This window comes from Lynx canadensis, chromosome B4, assembly GCF_007474595.2.
Source record: "Lynx canadensis isolate LIC74 chromosome B4, mLynCan4.pri.v2, whole genome shotgun sequence".
NCBI lineage: Eukaryota > Metazoa > Chordata > Mammalia > Carnivora > Felidae > Lynx > Lynx canadensis.
In genome coordinates, this window is record NC_044309.1 from 40,471,962 (window position 1) to 40,490,179 (window position 18,218).

The 18,218-nt window shown below is 49.4% G+C and overlaps 1 protein-coding gene across 1 annotated transcript in view; it reads right to left on the reverse strand.

The window, feature by feature from the left end:
- The window catches only part of ANO2 (anoctamin 2), a 321,672-nt gene that overhangs the window by 49,630 nt on the left and 253,824 nt on the right, over window positions 1-18,218 (reverse strand). Inside the window, exon 16 of the mRNA XM_032593765.1 lies at window positions 12,151-12,346. Within this exon, the coding sequence (XP_032449656.1) occupies window positions 12,151-12,346 (196 nt within the window). The remainder of the gene's footprint in view (window positions 1-12,150; window positions 12,347-18,218) is intronic.

Here is an 18,218-nt window from a genome sequence, read left to right on the forward strand (position 1 = left end):
CTTGATAGGCCACTAAATCAGCTGGATGCCCCCACCTCAGAGAAGCTCTGCAGCCATGTAATGTGCTTCACAGAGCCTTCCAGGGAAGGCTCCCAGGGAATACCTTCCAGGGATGGAGATAAGTGGGGTGGGGGTGGGGGTGGGGATGGGAGTGTTAAAGCCCTGAAGCTCCAGTTAGACTATTGGATCTGTCTCAGTAGCCAACACTAGGAACCTCATCTGTCTATGGCAGAGACTATATGACTCAAGAAACAGAACAAGTTTTCCCAGGGTCCACTTGGGATGGGATGGTGTCTTCAGTCCAAGCAGAACAATTTGTACTGCAGGCCACTGGGCAGGATCCCCTCATAAGACACAGACCTCTGGAGTGGTCTGAATCTGAGACCATGAGAAAACAGCCCAGCCTTAATGCTTCATAAAACTCCAAGCCCAGTGCCTTCAGGCTACAATCGCTACAGGGAGGTGAAGTAGGGAGTCAACACAGAGAGAGTGTGGGTAAGTAGAAGGCAACCCTTCTCTGTCATTATATGCTCCTGAAATCCCATATCCCCCAGAAAGTCACCCCAGGTTGACTGGACGCCTTCTGAGGGTTTTGCCTGCTCCCAACCTGTTGAAGCAGATTTCCAACAGAGGGCAGACTCTATCCAGGACCAGGAAGGGCAACCACATGGAATTCCTGTGCAGAGCCATTACCCAGCCCCCCTTTTTGTTAAGTGTTAAACCTCTGGAGTGTTGTGTCATGAAAAAATATGAGTACAAATGACCCAGCTGTAAACTGCCTTGGAAAATAATTAGTATGAAAGCCCAAGTTAGTCCCAGGGGGCCAGCTCAGAATTCAAAGTCCCCAGAGCTCCATCCTAATCATATGGAAACAGTATTGCCAGCAAGAGGATGCCAGCTGCAGAACCTGAATTTTTGAAAAGCAGCTCGGGGTAACTGGAGCCCCCAGCAACCCAGCCAGCAGATATAGAATGATGGTGACAAAAGGAAATGAGATGTCCAAGTGTATGTTTCAGGAAGTACCAGCCCCGGCACTGCTCTGGGCAGAAGGAAGGAGGGCCTGAACTTGTGTGGCTGAGTCAGAAAGCAGAGGTGCCTGCCCCTCTCCCCGCCTCTCCCCCAGGGCAGATCCAGCTTCTGCAAACAGCTACATTTTCTGACAGCCCTACCACCTGGCCTTCCGTGTGTGTGTGTGTGTGTGTGTGTGTGTGTGTGTGTGTGTGTTGGGGGCAGGGGCAGAGGTAGGTGTGTCTCAGCCTCCAATGTGATGCTGTTGCCTTGTTTGTGTCATCGGAAAGGAATCACCTTAGGAGAAACCAGCCAGCTGGGTAATTAAGCAGCCAGAGCATTGCCTAAGGGAGCTGAGAGCCCCAGAACTAGAGATTAAGGAAGGGCACTCCTGAGATATGCCTGAACCCTAGAGAATTCCGTAGTGCAAGGGATCCCTCCTTTAGAGTCAGGAAGATGACTTTTGATCCCAGACGAAGGGACGTGAGACCTGCTGTGCTGTCTAGCAGCCTAGCCCAAGGTGACAGCATCACAGGGCATCTCATTTTAAGAAAGAAGGAGACTAGGGGCGCCTGGGTGGCTCAGTCGGTTGGGCGGCTGACTTCAGCTCGGATCATGATCTTGCATTTTGTGAGTTTGAGCCCCATGTCGGGTTCTGTGCTGACAGCTCGGAGCCTGGAGCCTGCTTTGGATTCTGTCTCCCTCTCTCTCTGCCCCTCTCCTGCTCATGCTCTGTTTCTCTCTGTCTCTCAAAAATAAATAAAGATTAAAAAAATTTTTTTTTAATTAAAAAAAAAAAAAAGAAGGAGACTAAATAGGACGGGAGCATCTGGGAGGGGGAAGAGGAAGAGAGAGAGACTGATTAATACTGTTATGGGCCAATCAGGAAAACCCCATGCTCAGTGCCCACTATGTGCCGGGCACTATACGGGCACTTGCCATGGATTCCCCATGTGATTGCTATCACTGCCCTGTGAGGACTGTCTCCCCATGGCAATGATAGGAGTGGGGAGACAACAGGTAGGTGTGCCTGGTTTGTGGCCATCGACACTCCCACGACATCAGTGGGTCATCTTGCAAACACACACAGGTCTGGAAAAGCCCAGTGAGAAGGAAGGGAGTCATTCCACCTTAGCCCATCTCCTCATGCCTTTCCAGGGAAGGCAGCTCAGAAGGAATGCTTTTATCTTTTTCATCCTTCCCTAGTTCCACAAATGTTTATCAAGTGACTATTGTGTACCAGGCATCAGGCACTGGGAATACAGTGGTGGCCAAAACCAATAAGCTCCCTGCCATGAGGAGATTACAGTCTAGAAGAGGGGCATAGATTAATGAGACCATTCTGGAGAGCAATGAGGATAAAAGGCAGGGAGATGAGAAGAAAAGGGGGCAGGAAGATGGTTTTAGTCAGAGCGGTCAAGAAGGGCCTCTGGAAAGCTGACCTCTCAGCTGAGGCCCCAGGGATGTGGTGGAGGGAGCACGGACGAGCTGGGGAGGAGCCATGGGTGGTAACCACAGGGAAGGGCAGCAGACAGGAGAGACCTACAGATGTGTAGAGAATGGAAAGACCCCAAGGACTGGAACATTCTGAGCAAGGAGAAAGCATTTATTAGGCAGTAGAACTGGAGGAGAAGGCAGGGGCAGGTCAATGGGACTTCACAGGCCACAGAAGGGACTTAAACCTCACTGGAAGCACAATGGGAAGTCGCCTTGGGGTTTTGCAGAGGGGAGGGCTATAGCGAGATTATATTTTAAAAATATCACAGAAGATGGGCTGTGTATATGTGTGTCAAGAGGGAGGTATGGAAGCAGAGAGACAAATGAGGAGTGCACAGTGGTCCAGGCAAGAGATGGCCAATATTAGGATGGAACCTGTGAACTGTGATCAGATCTGGGGTATATTTGAAGGTGGAGTGGACAATACTTAACAGACTGGACTCTAGGTTTGAAAAGAAAGAGAGAAAGAGAGAAAGAGAGAGAGAGAGAGTGAGTTCGGGTCCGGGATGACACTTGGGTTCTAGTACAAGCATCTGAGTGGTTGGTGGTTCCACTTCCAGAGAGGGGAAAAAAGTGGGTGAGAACTAACAGGTTTGGAGGGAAAATTAAGAATTCAAAGTTGGACACATGGAGTCCTTGGACCTCTGTGCTTCTGTCCTCCCTGGGCCGTGCCCCCAGTGGGATGGAGCACTGCATGAACTGTACCATCCTTCAAAGGTACCCAGCTAGCTTCAAGGAACCAGAGCCTTGAGCAAGTCATGGCCCCAGGTGGAGGGCACACCCTGTGATATCCCAAGTGCTTCCTGCTTCTGGTCTTTTTCTATTGTCTGTGACACAACTCACAAGGCTGTAACAGAAGAACACAGGAAGACCTTGGGCCGGAAGGACTTTTCTGTCCCAGTGTTCCCAGATAAGGGATTTATTTTTCTGCGCCTCACTGTCCTCATTCCTAAGATGGGACCTTCCTTAAACATTTCTTGTAGAGTCTGAGGGAGATAAAGTATGGAAAGCACCAAGCATAGAGGAAGGGCTCCAACATTTGCTTTTATTATTTTATGTACCAAAGCATTCTAGCAGACATTTAATTTCTACACCTGCCTCCTCTTTAGTGAGACAGGTACCTGCAAGTTACCTAAAAATCTTGACAGAGTCCTCTTAGAAGGTCAGGGTGGGCATCACTTGGGTTGGTGAGGGCCCCTGGAGTCACCAGGGTAACCTCTCTCTGAGGGAGATTCAAAGGGATAGTATCAGATCTATTGTGTTTTGAAGGTTAAGAAGACAAGCTGTATGTCCCGGAGCCTACAGGATGGATGGCATCCTGGAGATGGGGGTAGAGGTATAGACGGGTGTCCTGAAAGCAGGCGACCCTGACGGCTGCAGCCCCTTGACTGAGCTCACTCTAGAGGGGAGGATCATCCTCCCTGAAGAGCAATGGCCTGCCCGGGGCCTGCGACCCGGAGGGACCCTCTCAGCAATGGCCCAGACTCTTCTGTCAGATGGGACAGGGCCAGCATCCAACAGCAATGCTGTGTAGCAATGAGAGGAAGGCTGGCCATACTGCAGGTCTGACTTCCCTGTTTAAATGTGGATGTTGGCCTGACCACCTCTATGAGTCAAGATCCCATCAGGAAGCAGAACTCCCCTCACTGGTTCAAAGGAAGTGACCCTAATGAAGGTATTACTTACTGCAGTGAGGGGGCAAGGAGAAGAAATGGTGTCACTGGAGCCCAAGAAGGGCCATGAGGGAGGACTCATCCGGTAGAATCTGTGGACACACGCAGTTTTTTTTAAGCTTTTTAAATGTTTTTTTTTTTTTTTTTTTTTTTTTTTTTTTTTTGAGAAAGAGTGTGTGTGTGTGAGCGGAGGAGGGCCAGAGAGAGAGGGAGAGAATCCCAAGCAGTCTCCGCACTATCAGTGCAGAGCCTGATATGGGGCTTGAACCCATGAACCATGAGATTATGACCTGAGCCGAAATCAAGAGTCAGACACTGAACCAACTGAGCCACGCAGGCACCCAGAAAGGGTGCATTTTTGTCAGAGATGAGGGAGAAGCAGGGAAGAACTACCCCCAATTCTCCCTTGTGCCTGCTAAGCTTCCTTCTGTTCTTCCATGGCTTCCTATTGAAGTCAGAGCAGGGGGCCCCAGTGACACCATCGGCAGAGCCTCAGGGATGCAGGACATGGTGCAAAAGGGTGGAGAAGGGGTCTGGAGAGAAAACAAGGCAAACAGAGAATGCCCACCATACTCTGTTCTCTTCTTGTGGCTTAAGTCTTGAGTCTGGGTTCTTAGAAACTCAAAGAAAGGGAGAGAAATATATCGGACTTCCCGCTAACAGGAGATATGAGTGCTTCAGTGACTAACTGGAAAAAGGAGAGAGATGTGTTCATAGTTACCGTTCAAATTTGGGAAGAAATTCTTGCCAGTTATATGAAACTATTATAAGTAGCATGCTGCTAATAATAGTTTCATATAACTGGCATGGATTGTTCCACGAACTTGGGCTATAACCATGATCAGGTCTTTTTTATTATTAGCAGCAGCCTCCCATGATCCAGGACCCTCCCAGACAACATTTACAATACTTCGTGCCCGCAGCACCAAGGGGGCCCTCAGACAATGGCAGAATCCACTTTCACCACACCCTTCCCCTGGCCTCACAGATGGGCAGGCAGGAGGCTCTTCCTCCCCAGTTGCCTGAGGCCACCCAGAGAGTCAGGAGCTCAAATACAACCCTACGGACCTGACTCAGGCCAGATTTCAAATTACCAGCACTACAGCACCCCCCACCCCCTGCCCTGTCCTCAGGAAGACACAGGTTCTGGCCTGCACACACCCACCCGCATCCACACGTGTCCTCGCTGTGGAGTACCTTCCTGAGCAGACTCGGTCTGCAGCAAAGCCCACTCTCCTTGTCCCAGGGCTCCGAGCCAACAAAGCCAGCACGTCCCCCCTAACTCTGAAAACACACGTTGCCCACATTTGATGGAAAATTAGATCCATCCATGTATGTCCAAAATGTTCTTCTTTAAAGAATTTCTGATGTCCTGGCAGCCTTTGGTAGCAAGCTTTGTCTTCTTTTTTTCCTTTCTTCCCTCTTTTCTCTTTAGTAGTGATACATTGGCTTTTCCTGAAGGTAGCTTAGAACTCGATTTTAGACTGAGCCATTTCAAATCCTCAGAAAAAAGCTTTTTTAGAAAATTTAATAAAGCATGAGGGACTCCAAAGTTTGTGAACCTGCGCAGGTGTCCTGATGCACGCAGACCTAGGAGGCAGGCGACGATGCGCTCAGAGTTTGCTCCCTCCAAGTCTCCCTGATCGTCTCAGAGACCCCTACCATCTGCCACTCACATGGGCCGGGGCATTGCCTTTTAAACCTTCTGGAGCCTCTGGTGTGCTTTCTTTGGCTTTCTCCACACACCTAAAGTTCCCTGAGGAACCAGGACCGCTATATATTACCAGACAGTAGAGCATCACAGTCTTAGAGTTGAGGCCTGACTCACCACCTCCCAGCTGCATGACTTCGGGCCTATTAGCTGTTTATCTCTGTGTCTCAGGCTTCTCCACTCTAAAATGGGAGTGTTAAGAGTCCTGATGCCCTTGGGGCTTGTTTTGAGGATTAAATATATTGATAAACAGAAAGTGCTTACAGCAGCGCTTGGCATGCTCTAATACACACACACACACATACTCACACATGCCACCAACCAGATGCTCCTGGGTCAAGTTCCTAAGCGTCTTCAGGCTTCCCAGAAGTGAAATGAAAGCCATGACCAGTTCCCAGCTCTACGGTGACGATTCTGTGGGATGATGTATGTACAATGTCTACCAGTGCCTGGCACATGGCAGGTGCCCCCAAAAGTCCTTCACCCCATCCCTCTTTTTGTTCCCTTCCTAGCCCCACTTCAGTGGCCCTGGGGCAGCAACACTCAGAAGCACGGCATGATCAGTATTTAAACAACTCAAGAACACAGTCATTTTCCTACAACTTGGAGACTCTGACTTGGCACACCACCATCCTTTGAGCACCTGCAAGATGCCCGACCCCAAAACTAGGAGAGGCTCACCGCAGAGTGAAGGGTGAACCACACAGCTCCACACACAGCCAGCACTGCGCACACAGTTTTGAAAGGGAGAGGAAGAGAAGGTGGTGGTGGAAGAGCTAGAGATCGAGAATGATCCTGATAAAAAACAAGCTGCTGACATCTTGGTTATTAAGGCTAGAAGCCTGCTGGCAGCCCTGCCCCTCTCACAGCTGGAGTGCGGACATGCTCCCCATCTGGGCCGAGCCTGACCCATGCCTATGTTGGTCACGAGAAGACCCTACAGTTTTCAGGAGCTCTGGACATCCTGCTCCCCATGTGTGGGTTCAGAAGCTCGCTGCCTCAAAGGCACCATCTATCCCTGTGCCAAGGAAAAAGCATGGTCTGCATGCTTGTGCACCCCACCCCCGGCCAGAATTCATATGTTGAAAACCTAATCCCCCTTGTGATGGTATTCAGAGGTGGGGCCTTTGGAAGGTGCGGCCTTTGGAAGGTGCTCAGGCCATGAAGGGGGAACCTTCAGGAGTGAGTGGGGTGCCCTTGTAAAAGAGGCTCCAGAGGGGCCCCTCGTGCCTCTGCCATATGAAGACACAGCCATAGGACCTGGGAGAGGACACTTCCCCAGCCCTGTTGACATCCTGAGCTCAGACTTCCAGCCTCCAGAGTATGAGAAACACATTTCTGCTGTTGACACCCACTATGTGGTATTCTGTGATAGCAGCTGGACAGGCTAGGACCAAAGCATGCCTTGAGCTCGTCTACTTGGTGACCCTTGTCACCTTGCCTCATACCCTGGCCTCCAATGACATCTGAGCCCGGTCTGATTTTCCTGGACATCTGGGGTCCTGATGTCCTGCCCAGCTATTGCTTGTTTCCCATCCAAGGAACCAGACCCTTTCCTATAAACCACCACCTGGGACCCCTTCAGGAATGAACAGATCACTGGGGACCGTACTGTCCCACCTATTCATTGGGATCCTCACAAACTAATTACTGACACTTGCTGAAGGGGGCTACCCACCTTGCAGAGCAGAGTCTGGCCACCAAGGCCCCAAGCTTCACTCATTTTCCCCTAGCAACCCCATCCCACCACCTAGGTCCCAGCTTAGTCTCTGCCCCACCATTGCCATACAGCCACCAGCTCACAGTGTGCCTTGCACCCGAGCCTGTGACCACTGTTACCATGGCAGCCAGGGAGGCAATTATTGTGTCTTTATCTACCACTGCTGAGCCAACTCTTAACACATTCTGGAGTCTGTCACAAATATTTGTGGCCAGAAGGGACCTCAGATGGGCCTGATGTCTGGGGCTGTTGGGAGATGCTCCCAAGAAATCGGTCTTCACCACCCAGCCTTTGCAGGAAACACTTGGGAACTCGCTGGGGTTGTTTACACCAGCTGTTTGCACCTGGTGAGCAAGGCGGTAGTCATAGGCTCCTCAGCAATCAGGAGATCTGAGGCAAGAAGCCAGACTGGTATTAAAGCCAGCGTGAGAATGGCACAGGAAACCCCTAAGCCTGGCAGAATCCTCATTCCATTAGGTGGCCTTATTCACAACTTTTTGTCCCCATGCAGGCCTGGGGGGACTCTGCAGTCATACCTCTGCCTGAAGATGCACAGGTCACCCCTGCTGTGCACGACCACCTCGGTGAGTGAGTTAGTGTGCACACTCTTGGCCATTAAGGACACTTTAAGTCTTCTGATAGCTTTGTTGCATCTTTCAGTGACTGTCCCATCAAGCCAACTTCACATTTACCTTATTCATCTCAATGTTTCTGCAAATCCTTTTGAAGGTAGGAAATAACAAACGCATACATGCTCGTGGTAGCTTCCACTGTGGCTTGCAGGATGCCTAGCCTATGGGCATTCCCCGGAAACAATTTTTTTGAATGCATATACGAAGACAGAGATAACTGCATCAGCAAACTCACAGATCTCCTATGAGGCAGGCACTATGGGGGACATAAAAGGAAACGTAAGACCGAGGAGCTGTTCTCCAAGGCTTTGTAGCCTGGCTGGAGCCAGCAGCAGAGACCCTTGCTGTCCATGGAGTGTCCACACACTTCTACACATCTTCCCACTGCTTCACAATTAGGCTGCTTCCAGCCAGTGTGCTGTGAGCAGAAGTGAGAGATGGTGTGTTTCACAGCCTCCCTGGTGTCCATGTGGCCTCCATCAGTCTGGGTCCAGAGCCCCTGCCCTGCTGCACTGGACATGGAGCGTGAGCAAGAACAAGTAAACAACTCCGAATTATGCACCTGAGATTTTAAGATAGATTTATCACCCTGGCAGAGTCTCGTCTACCCTAAGACTGGGAAATCCACACACAAGGGCCTCAAATGCTAGTTTATATCTGACCCAAGGGCAAACGGAAGTTGTCTGTGGGGGGATGGAGTAGTGCTCCCCTCCCCCAGCCCAAGGAGAAAGTTTGAAAAGACTGACTGGGTGGGGATTTCCAAGCAGGAGGCCCATAGACAGAGGCTAAAGACAAGGGCATAGTCCTTAGGCTGTGACAACAGTCCCCACAGAGGTGATGATCAGTGGACAGGAAGGAGGGAAATAATGAAGGAAAGATCAATAAAACTGGTTCCAGAAAAGCTCCCTGTTTGCCCAATGCCACGTATCTGGGGATGGGAGGGAGAAGGAGTCAGGCCGAGAACTCAAAGGTTCCTTCCACTGGGCTCCCGAATTCAGTGGCCCTTCCACTATACAAAAACACCTGTCTGACCCTCTGAGAACATCCAGTCCAAGGCAGACAAGAGCAGCAACCTAGGACGAGGCCCACATGGGTTCCTGCATGGAGACCCAATACACCACTTTGGTACAGACAGTAAGAAACTCACACCGACAGAGCGCAAAAGGTATTTGCAGTTCAGAGGGACAATCTGAGTTTGAGCCTTAGTAAAATGAGGATATAATACTCTCCTTGCTGACCACACACAGTTTCTGTGAGGATGAAATGGGATAACAGAACTCTTTTAAGTTGAAAGTCGCTTTATGAGTATCACTATCACAAAGAACAAAAGGTACTTGCCAGGATTTCATCTCCTTTCCAGAGCACAGACTTCCTTACCAGCCACTGGTTGCACAGCGTGGGGGAGCCTGAACTTTTTGGGTGAGGGAGAAAGCACTGTTAGGAACAGTGGATGTAGCTTCACAGTGTGGATGGTGTTTTATGGCCCAGTGCAAAGAGAATTTGCCCTGCGTTGTAGACAGGAGGTGCTCACTAAACCCTTGTCAGTGAGGTTCTGACTGTGGACCAGGCTCTATCTTCTAGCCCTACCACTCTCTAGAGCCATGGAACACAAGTGAAACAAAGTAATGCAAATGGGCAGCAGGAAGACATTTCTGCACCATCGCCGATTTCCTGTTCCTCTCTTCCCTACTTCCTGCCCACACACTCATTAATCTCCTTTACATTAGGCCTTCCTGCCTCTCTCTTCTCTGTGGCATCCTATGTCCCTGCCAGGATAGTTCTGCAAACATACAGCTCCAATCATGTCACATTCTTCAGAAAGTCCCCCAGTGGTGTGGGGCCAGAGCCACTGAGGGGGATGGGGGACGTTTCTTTCCACTCCTGATGCTTCCCCGATGTGGAAGGAGTGTGCTTATTTGTAATGCCCTAACTTGTCTCCCCCACCTCATCCTTTACCCTCTTGAGGGACAGAAGCTTATCTCATTAGTCAGCCTGGAGGGTGACACCAGCATGCCTCATCTGTCCACCCCCTCTGCCCTTCCTCTGGGGAGAAAAGGGTCTATGCCCTGCCCCTCCACATCCTAAGACTTGCCTGGCTTCCCTGCCCTCCGTTGCTGGCCACTGGGAGGGATGTCTGTCTGTAATCCTGTATTAGGAAGTCTATCTGGCTCTCCTGCTAAGCTGTTTCCTCCCATGTAGCCTATTTTAGCTTTAAAAGTGAAGTCTTGGCTTTTGCCTACATCTTACTTTTTAGCATATTCAATGATTAGGGCTGAAAGACAGGTACTTTTTATTAGATGACTCTTCAAACTCCAGCAAACACTTTCCCATGTCTATGAAAATTAGCAGCATCCTTGGCCTGGCATTCAAGGTCTTCTACAGAAAAATCAGGTCTGGGTCAATGCTCTGGGCCTAGTTTCTCACTCCGCTATGCCCTGGACATGCTGCAGACCCTAGAAGAACCACCACACTGGACTCCCCTAGCATCCTGGACATGCTTCGTGTTTCCTTCTTCCGTACGCTGAGCTCTCTGCCCCCTCAGCTCCCCTGGCACCAAAGTTGTGCCCATTGTACAAGCCTAGCCCCTGTGCACGCACCCCCCCCCCCACCCCGGGGACTTTTCTGACCCTGAAGGGTCTGATTTCTCCCTTCACTGCCAGATTTCTTATCCTGTTTCCTCTGCCAGGAACCTCTTCTCCTCCTGCCCTCTTCCCCCTCCCTCTGTACCTGAGCAATCCAACTTGATGCCCTTATACCTCAGAAGCCCCCCCAGGATGCTCCCCCTAAGTGCTTCTATAGAATCTCACATACCACTAAACACCCTGAAGCAACATTCTCTGCTGACTTTTCTCCAGAAACCTATGAAGGGACACGGACGGGTAACACTTATTAATGTGCACATGCCTAAAGAGAGCAGAACCTCCATTCCAGATGGTACCTTGGCTACATCCACATGGAGACCAAAAGTCAATGTCCACTGTGAGTAGAGGCCAAGCCAGGGAAAGGCACTGAAAGAATCCCTTTAACTGGAATTAGTGAAACCTTTCTGGAATGTTCTGATCCTCCAGGGAAGGCTCTCTTGACAAGGGGGTTATCCTATCAAGTGTCTAGCTTTTAACTAGTCAGTGAATTAAAGACATCTAATCATTAGTTCAATTTTTCTGAGGATAGTCAGAAGCTGACAGCCCTAGTCCCCAGATTCCACCAGGGAAAGAGGTGCATGCCCCAAGGCCACCCAGGATAAGTACCATGAGGAAAGGGTCTCAGTTCTCAGCTCTCCCCTGTCTAATAAGCGCAAATGCCAAAAAATGGTGCTCAGGCAACAGCAGGTTGTGGCTCAAATGACACGTCTGAATACTGAGGCCACCGCATTTTTCTCACTGGCTTGAAGCTTGGGAAGTCTGATATGCCTCTTTGAAGTCTGCTCAGTGTGTGGGGAATGTGTGGATTTTCTGGGGCCTCAGCAATATGGGGATAGATGAGACCCTCCAGGGCTCAAGTATCAAGAGCTTTCTCCACTCTGTAAACACTCCTGGGAAAATGAGGAAAGGCTAAAACTCTGTAATTTGTAACAGGAAGTGTTGAATCCATCTTGCTTCTAGGTTAGGCTAAAAAGAATAGGTCCCATGAATGATTCTTTGGGGACAATGAGGCAATCAACTTGGGCTGGAAGACTACTGATAGAGAATGCCCTAAGGAGGATTTCTCGCTGAGGGGAGGCCCCTGGCAGGCCCTGCAAGTACTTAACTTCAGTACTTCCTCATTTCTCCAACCGAAATGCACTCTACAAAGCATTTTGTTCCTGTTCCTTTTTTCGTTTTCAGTCACCACCACCAAAAACCTCGCATGTGTTGAGCCGACTTCGTTCAAGGGGGCCTAGGGCAGACATGGGATTTCGTGACACAGTACCGATTTTGGTGAGCCATGTGGCCACAGCACCATAGATCTCGTCCAGGATGAGGATGACCACGAGGTTGATGATGACTGCTGTGGCTGTCACTGTCACCCGGACATTGGAGCGTGTAGCCTTGTTGAGAGACAGGGCTGCTGCAGTTGTTATGCGATACACGATGACCCCAAAGACGATGGAGAATGTCAGGGCAATCTGTTTGAGAGAAAGGGAGAGTTACAGCTCAGCAGACAAGTACCGGGCAGCTATTATTTGGTCGGCCAACAGTCCTCTTCGCTACGTCAGGTACTATTAATCTGGAGTCCACCAGTAGGCAACAAGGGGGCGGCACACCCTCTAAACTCTCCTGCAAATTCTATGGAGGGGTGCACTGTCCATGGAGACTGTCTTCCATTTACGAAATGCCAAATGGTCTCTAACACATACAAACCCCTAAGGATGAAAACACTGGACGCTGAGGTGCGTACAACACACGTGATGTTATTTCTTTCATTAGGGGGTTTCCAGTTGACCACAGAGGAGAGCTGAACTCTTACAGTGAATGATACCTGAGAGGTACTGCATGCTCTGTGAAGGGGCTGAGAGTACAGAGGAACAAGCAGATCAGGGGAATAATGGGATGTAAACTGGGCTCTCGGTGAAAGGAAACAGGGAGCCGTGGAAGGTGTCTGAGCTGAGAAGCGGTGAGTCAGCTTCATGCGGTGTGTGTGGGAAAGCTGCCCAAAGAAGAATAAAGAGAGATAAACCAGGCATGAGATTTGTAGACTCTTGGTCCTCAGGGTGGACAAAATATCACTGTAAGATTTCTCTGCCAGGCAACTGTAATAGAGGACTCGGATTTCTCCTTTGGTGCAGAAATCTCCGGCTGTTAGGCTGAAAGGAAAGCTTACCAGTCGCTTGACCTCCAAGGGCCCCCCATTTCCTCTTTCTAGAACCTAAGAATAATAACTCACTCTCCCAGACCAGGCCCTCTCCTCTCCCATCAGAGCCAGGGAGGACCATTTCCATGAAGCAGAAGGATGTCAGGGGAAGAAAGTGCCCTGCATAAGCTCTCAGGGCAGAGGAAGGAGATTGAACGTCTAGGTGTGTAACCTGCTCAGAGCAAAACTCTAATTTGCGTCAGTCAAGTGAAGTCTTCTTAGAATTCTTTCTGCACAGGGGCGCCTGGGTGGCGCAGTCGGTTAAGCGTCCGACTTCAGCCAGGTCACGATCTCGCGGTCCGTGAGTTCGAGCCCCGCGTCAGGCTCTGGGCTGATGGCTCGGAGCCTGGAGCCTGTTTCCGATTCTGTGTCTCCCTCTCTCTCTGCCCCTCCCCCGTTCATGCTCTGTCTCTCTCTGTCCCAAAAATAAATAAACGTTGAAAAAAAAAATTTAAAAAAAAAAAAAAAAAGAATTCTTTCTGCACAGAAGGCTGTTCAGGTAGTATTTCCTCTGGGATCAGGGGATGGTGGGGGCAGGAGGGGGGTGGTTGGCGCTGGCTGGGGACAGCAAAGATTCCCTCTGAAAATACAAAGTATCCTGGACTACACGTTCCCTCCCTAGAAAGGAGGGGAGGAGAGAGGGGGTAGCAGGGGTCGGGGTGGGGGCGCTCTGGTTCAAGCAATGCTTTGCAAGCTGTGTATGACACCGGTGGGCGAATGGGGAATGGGTTCCAGATGTGTCAAGGTATGAAGGACTTCAGGCCTCTGGGGGGCGCCTGGGGGTGCCGGAGCTGGGGGTGTGCTGGTGGCAGCCTCAGCTGTTTATCCCCGCACGTTGTACAAATATCAGCATTTGCCCTGTGGGCCACAGTGTGAAAAAGGAGGCCTCCCTAAGGCAGGCAGGATGGCAACGTTCTCTGGGTAGAGGGCGTGTGTGCGTGCATGTGCGCACGCACATGTGTGTATGTCAGGGTGGAGAAGAGGTTACATGGGAATGACACCGTGTGGGAGACCCTCATTAGAGGGAGTGGGAGCAGCAGAAGCCCCAGCCTCCAGGACAACGGAGGAATGGGCACCGTGTAAGTAGGAAAGGCTGGACATGACATCACCGCTCTCCAACAATGTAGACATTTTCACTTCCCGTTCCTCCGGGACTGTCACTGCCAGACAGTAAGGGCCTGGAAAACGTGGTGTGAGATTCTTTTCCCCCGAAATCACTTTTGCAGCAAAAGGCCAGTGATGGAAGTATTGATGAGGCGGGGAAGGCCAGGGCATCAAAGAGTGAGTGTGTGTGAGCGTTCTGGAGGATTCTGGGGGAATGACTGGGGGGAAAACAATGGCAAAAACATCCTTTGCTTTGGGTCCTGGGGGTGGGGCATGGAGAAATGAGGGGGAAGGAGATTGGCTTCTATTCTTCTCCAAGAGGCCCAGCTGCTAAACTGGGGAAGGAAGAAAATTCTTTATTGCTACCCAGAGTGTGACCCATGGACCTGCTGCATGGGCCAGGAGCTTGGTCAACATGCAGCATCTCCAGCTCCAGATCCAGTGGCTCAGGATCTGCACTTGAACAAGACTCCTATCCAAGTTCTAGAGGCACTGCTCTACTCACTTGTCCCAGCCTCCTGTCCTCCTGGGCCCTACCTCCAACACACCCCTCCCCAGCCCTCTGGTGCTGTTCTGTGCAATCCTAGATTCTCAGCTCCTGATTTTCCCTTCCACTACAGCAACCAGGTCTGAAGCTGTCCTTCAGTGTCCCTGCAGGCTCCTCAGGACTCCTCAAGCTAGATGAGCCTGGAGGACACCAGCCCAGTCCTGTGACCAGTTTGCAGATGAGGAAACAGGCATGAAAAGTGAAGTGATTTGCTCAAGGTCACAAGGCGTGGCCTACAACCCTAGCCTCTGGGATCCTGATGGGAGTTAAAGGATATTAGCATTCAGGGGTCATCCACGTCCAGCCTCTAATTTCATATATAAGGAAACTGAGGCCCAAGAAGCAGCAATGTGATCAGTCCAGGGTCTGGATAGCTCCTGGCAAAGCTGGGATGCTAATGGCGGTGCCCTCTCGATTGCGTTATTCAGTACACATCTTCCTGAGCACTTATCCTCATAACAATCATGTAAAACATGCCTTTTGTGGATGCCATTTACTGACTGTCCAGGATCTGAACCCTGCTCTGTGGCTCCCACGTCTACAATCTCATTCTATCCTGATGTTAGAAAGCAGGTCCTCTAGTAGTTACTAAATTCAGCACTGTTTTCACCACTGTGGCTACAGTGTTGATGTTGCTTAGTAAATTCAGGAAATATGTGCTGGGGATATTTCATGTTTATGAGCAGTCTCCCCCCAAATAGGCCAAAAGTGGGGACTTGTCTTGGACTGCATTCTGTGCCTCACGCCCTTTCACAGCGGTGCCTTACTGCAGAACCTACTTGGTAAAGATTTGCTGGTCCCTGGCTCTAGCACCCTAGCTCTCCAGAACATGGGAACATCACCATGGTCCCCATTGCTTTTGGTGTTCTGATCCCATAGCTTTACTTGTGGACACAGCCAAACTGCAACAGAACCCAGGCTATGGAGTCCAGAGTCCTATTTAATGCTATGAGAGACAGGAAGGAGAGATGGTCTGGTCCCCACGCTCCAGGTCTTACATCCACAATCATGGTGGAGAAAACCACTGCACACGTACAAGGATGAGCCTAATAGCAGGCGGACAGAGTACGGGCTCAGTTCATGAGCTTCATATGTGCCGAGCAGAGCACAGGGGGATTAGTCAGAGAAAATCCCAAAGAAGTAGCTTTGGGACAGTTTCCTACGAGAAAGGTTTGGAGAGAAGAATACAAAAAACAAAACAAAAAAAAAAGAGCAAGTAGAAACAGATAAGTCAGAAGCAATCTTGGCTGAACCAGTGGGAGAAGAGCCAGTCTGAGGCAGGGCACGTAATAGTAGCTCAATTTTAAAACACACACACACTATCGACTTTATCATTGACATAATAGGTCATCTCTGGCAACTTATTAATGATTAATTACCTTACTTTCTCATTCAGTCACTCATAAAATATGTCTTGAGTACCTTCTACATGCCAGTCACCATTCTAAGTGTCAGGGATATAGTAGTGAGCAGACTGCCCAGGAGTGTCTGCCCTCGTGGCACTGATCTTCTAGTGGGGAAAGACAGACAACAAACTACTAAAATGCATCAAACAGAGAGTATATCTGGTTAGGAAAGGCATGGGTGAGGAGGTGATATTTCAGGAAGGCCCTAAAGAGGGAAATCGGAGGGAAGGGGCTGTCAGGCAGAGGGTGGCCAAAGGAGAATAAAAGGGGGAGGTGGGTGTGGAGAGGAGGAGGGCCATTCCTGTGGCACAAGGATGCTGGCTTCTATATCTCATGAGATGCAGGGCCTTAAGAGAGTTTTGAGCAGAGAAGTGACATGATTTGATCCAGATTTTAAAAAGATCAGTAAGCTGATGATTTTTTTTTTTTTTAAAGTAGGCTCTACACCCACCATGGGGTTTGAACTCACGATCCTAAGATCAAGAGTCGCATGCTCTATCAGCTGAGCCAGCGAACAACCTCAGCAGGCTGACTAATCTGGAGGGGCACAATTGGAGGCCACCACAATAAGGCAGGTGATGGAGGAGGGTTTCTGGGGGCTGGTCCCCAACACACAAGTGGAAGTAAATGACTGCCTTGGGCATGGAAGGAAAGCTCAAGCACCTAGCTCTAGAGCCAGGACACTGCTTCTGATAATCCCCTCCCACATAAAAAGAAAACAAAAGACCTTTAATTCAAAAAGGAAAAACACTGTTGTAGCTCAACACATTAGGTTGGAGAAGAAAGAGAAAATTCACCTTGTCCCACGCTGGCCTCTGTCACAGCTGGGGAAGAGGAACACAGCAGCGGGGCACTGCCTTATTCTCAACCATCCCATGAAAAATATCCCCAGCTGATCTGGCAGACCGGCATCCCTGAAACCCTCCCCACAGCCGTGGTCCTGACCTCTCCTGCCAACGTTTAATCACGGGGTGGAGGAGAGAAGGACGTTCAGTACTCACATGTGTTGCAGTATGTGCCTTTGGCTTTACTCTAATTCCATAACCAAACCCCACTTTTTAAGAAACATCACCCTGCCCCTTTATGTGCCACTCCACACCTTGTTCTAGGGCTGTGCCAAGCCCTTTTCTTTAGAAGACAGAGTTGTTTTTTTTCCAATGAAAAAAAATAAGGAAAAGTTAGCATAAAATAAAGATTTTTAAAAATCTAATAGGTATGAGACTATGTAATTTATTGTCCAACCCATAATACTTTTGAGAGTAAGAAGGAGTGCTATTGATCTTTATTTCTGTCAACCCAAGCACGCCTGACTGTAAAGGGGTGATCTTTAAAGGGCTCCTGCCCTATTTCTACCACTCTCCTCCTAGCTCCTGTTCACGTAGTCCAGTTCTGGGCACTGGCTGATGACAGGTGGGGGACCCCAGGCATAGAGAGACGCAACAATTAGTTCTCAGTTCCAATATTGAATCTCCCATTTGTATCAAGATGTGGAGTCAGTCGGGTGGGGTTGGGAAAAGGAAGATCAAAGATATAATTATATATTACTTCCAAACAACACAGAAAAAACTCCACACCAGTTAGGAGGTCTCCATGGAATTAAAAAAAAAAATTAGAACTTTGGGGAGATGACCCACCATTGAGCCAGTTTTCAGTACCGGCAAACCTCAAGAGTGTTGCGGGTTTGGTTCTAGACCACCGTGATAAAGCAAGTTATTATGGTGAAGAAAGTCAAATGAATTGTTTGGTTTCCCAGTACATATAAAAGTTATGTTTGTACTATATTGTAATCTATTAAGTGTGCGGTAGCATTATGTCTAAAAAAAACCCATCATACATACTCTGATTAACAAATATTTTCCTGCTAAAAAGTGCTAACGATCCGAGCTTTCAGTCAATTGTAATCACTGATCACAGATCACCGTAACAAATATAATAATAATGAAAAGGTTTGAAACAATGCAAGAATTGCCAAGCTATGACATAGAGACCAGAAGTGAACAAACGCTTTGGGAAAATGGTGCCAAGAGATTTGTTCAAAGCAGGCTGCCACAAACCTTCAACTATAAAAAATGTAACACCTGCAAAGCGCA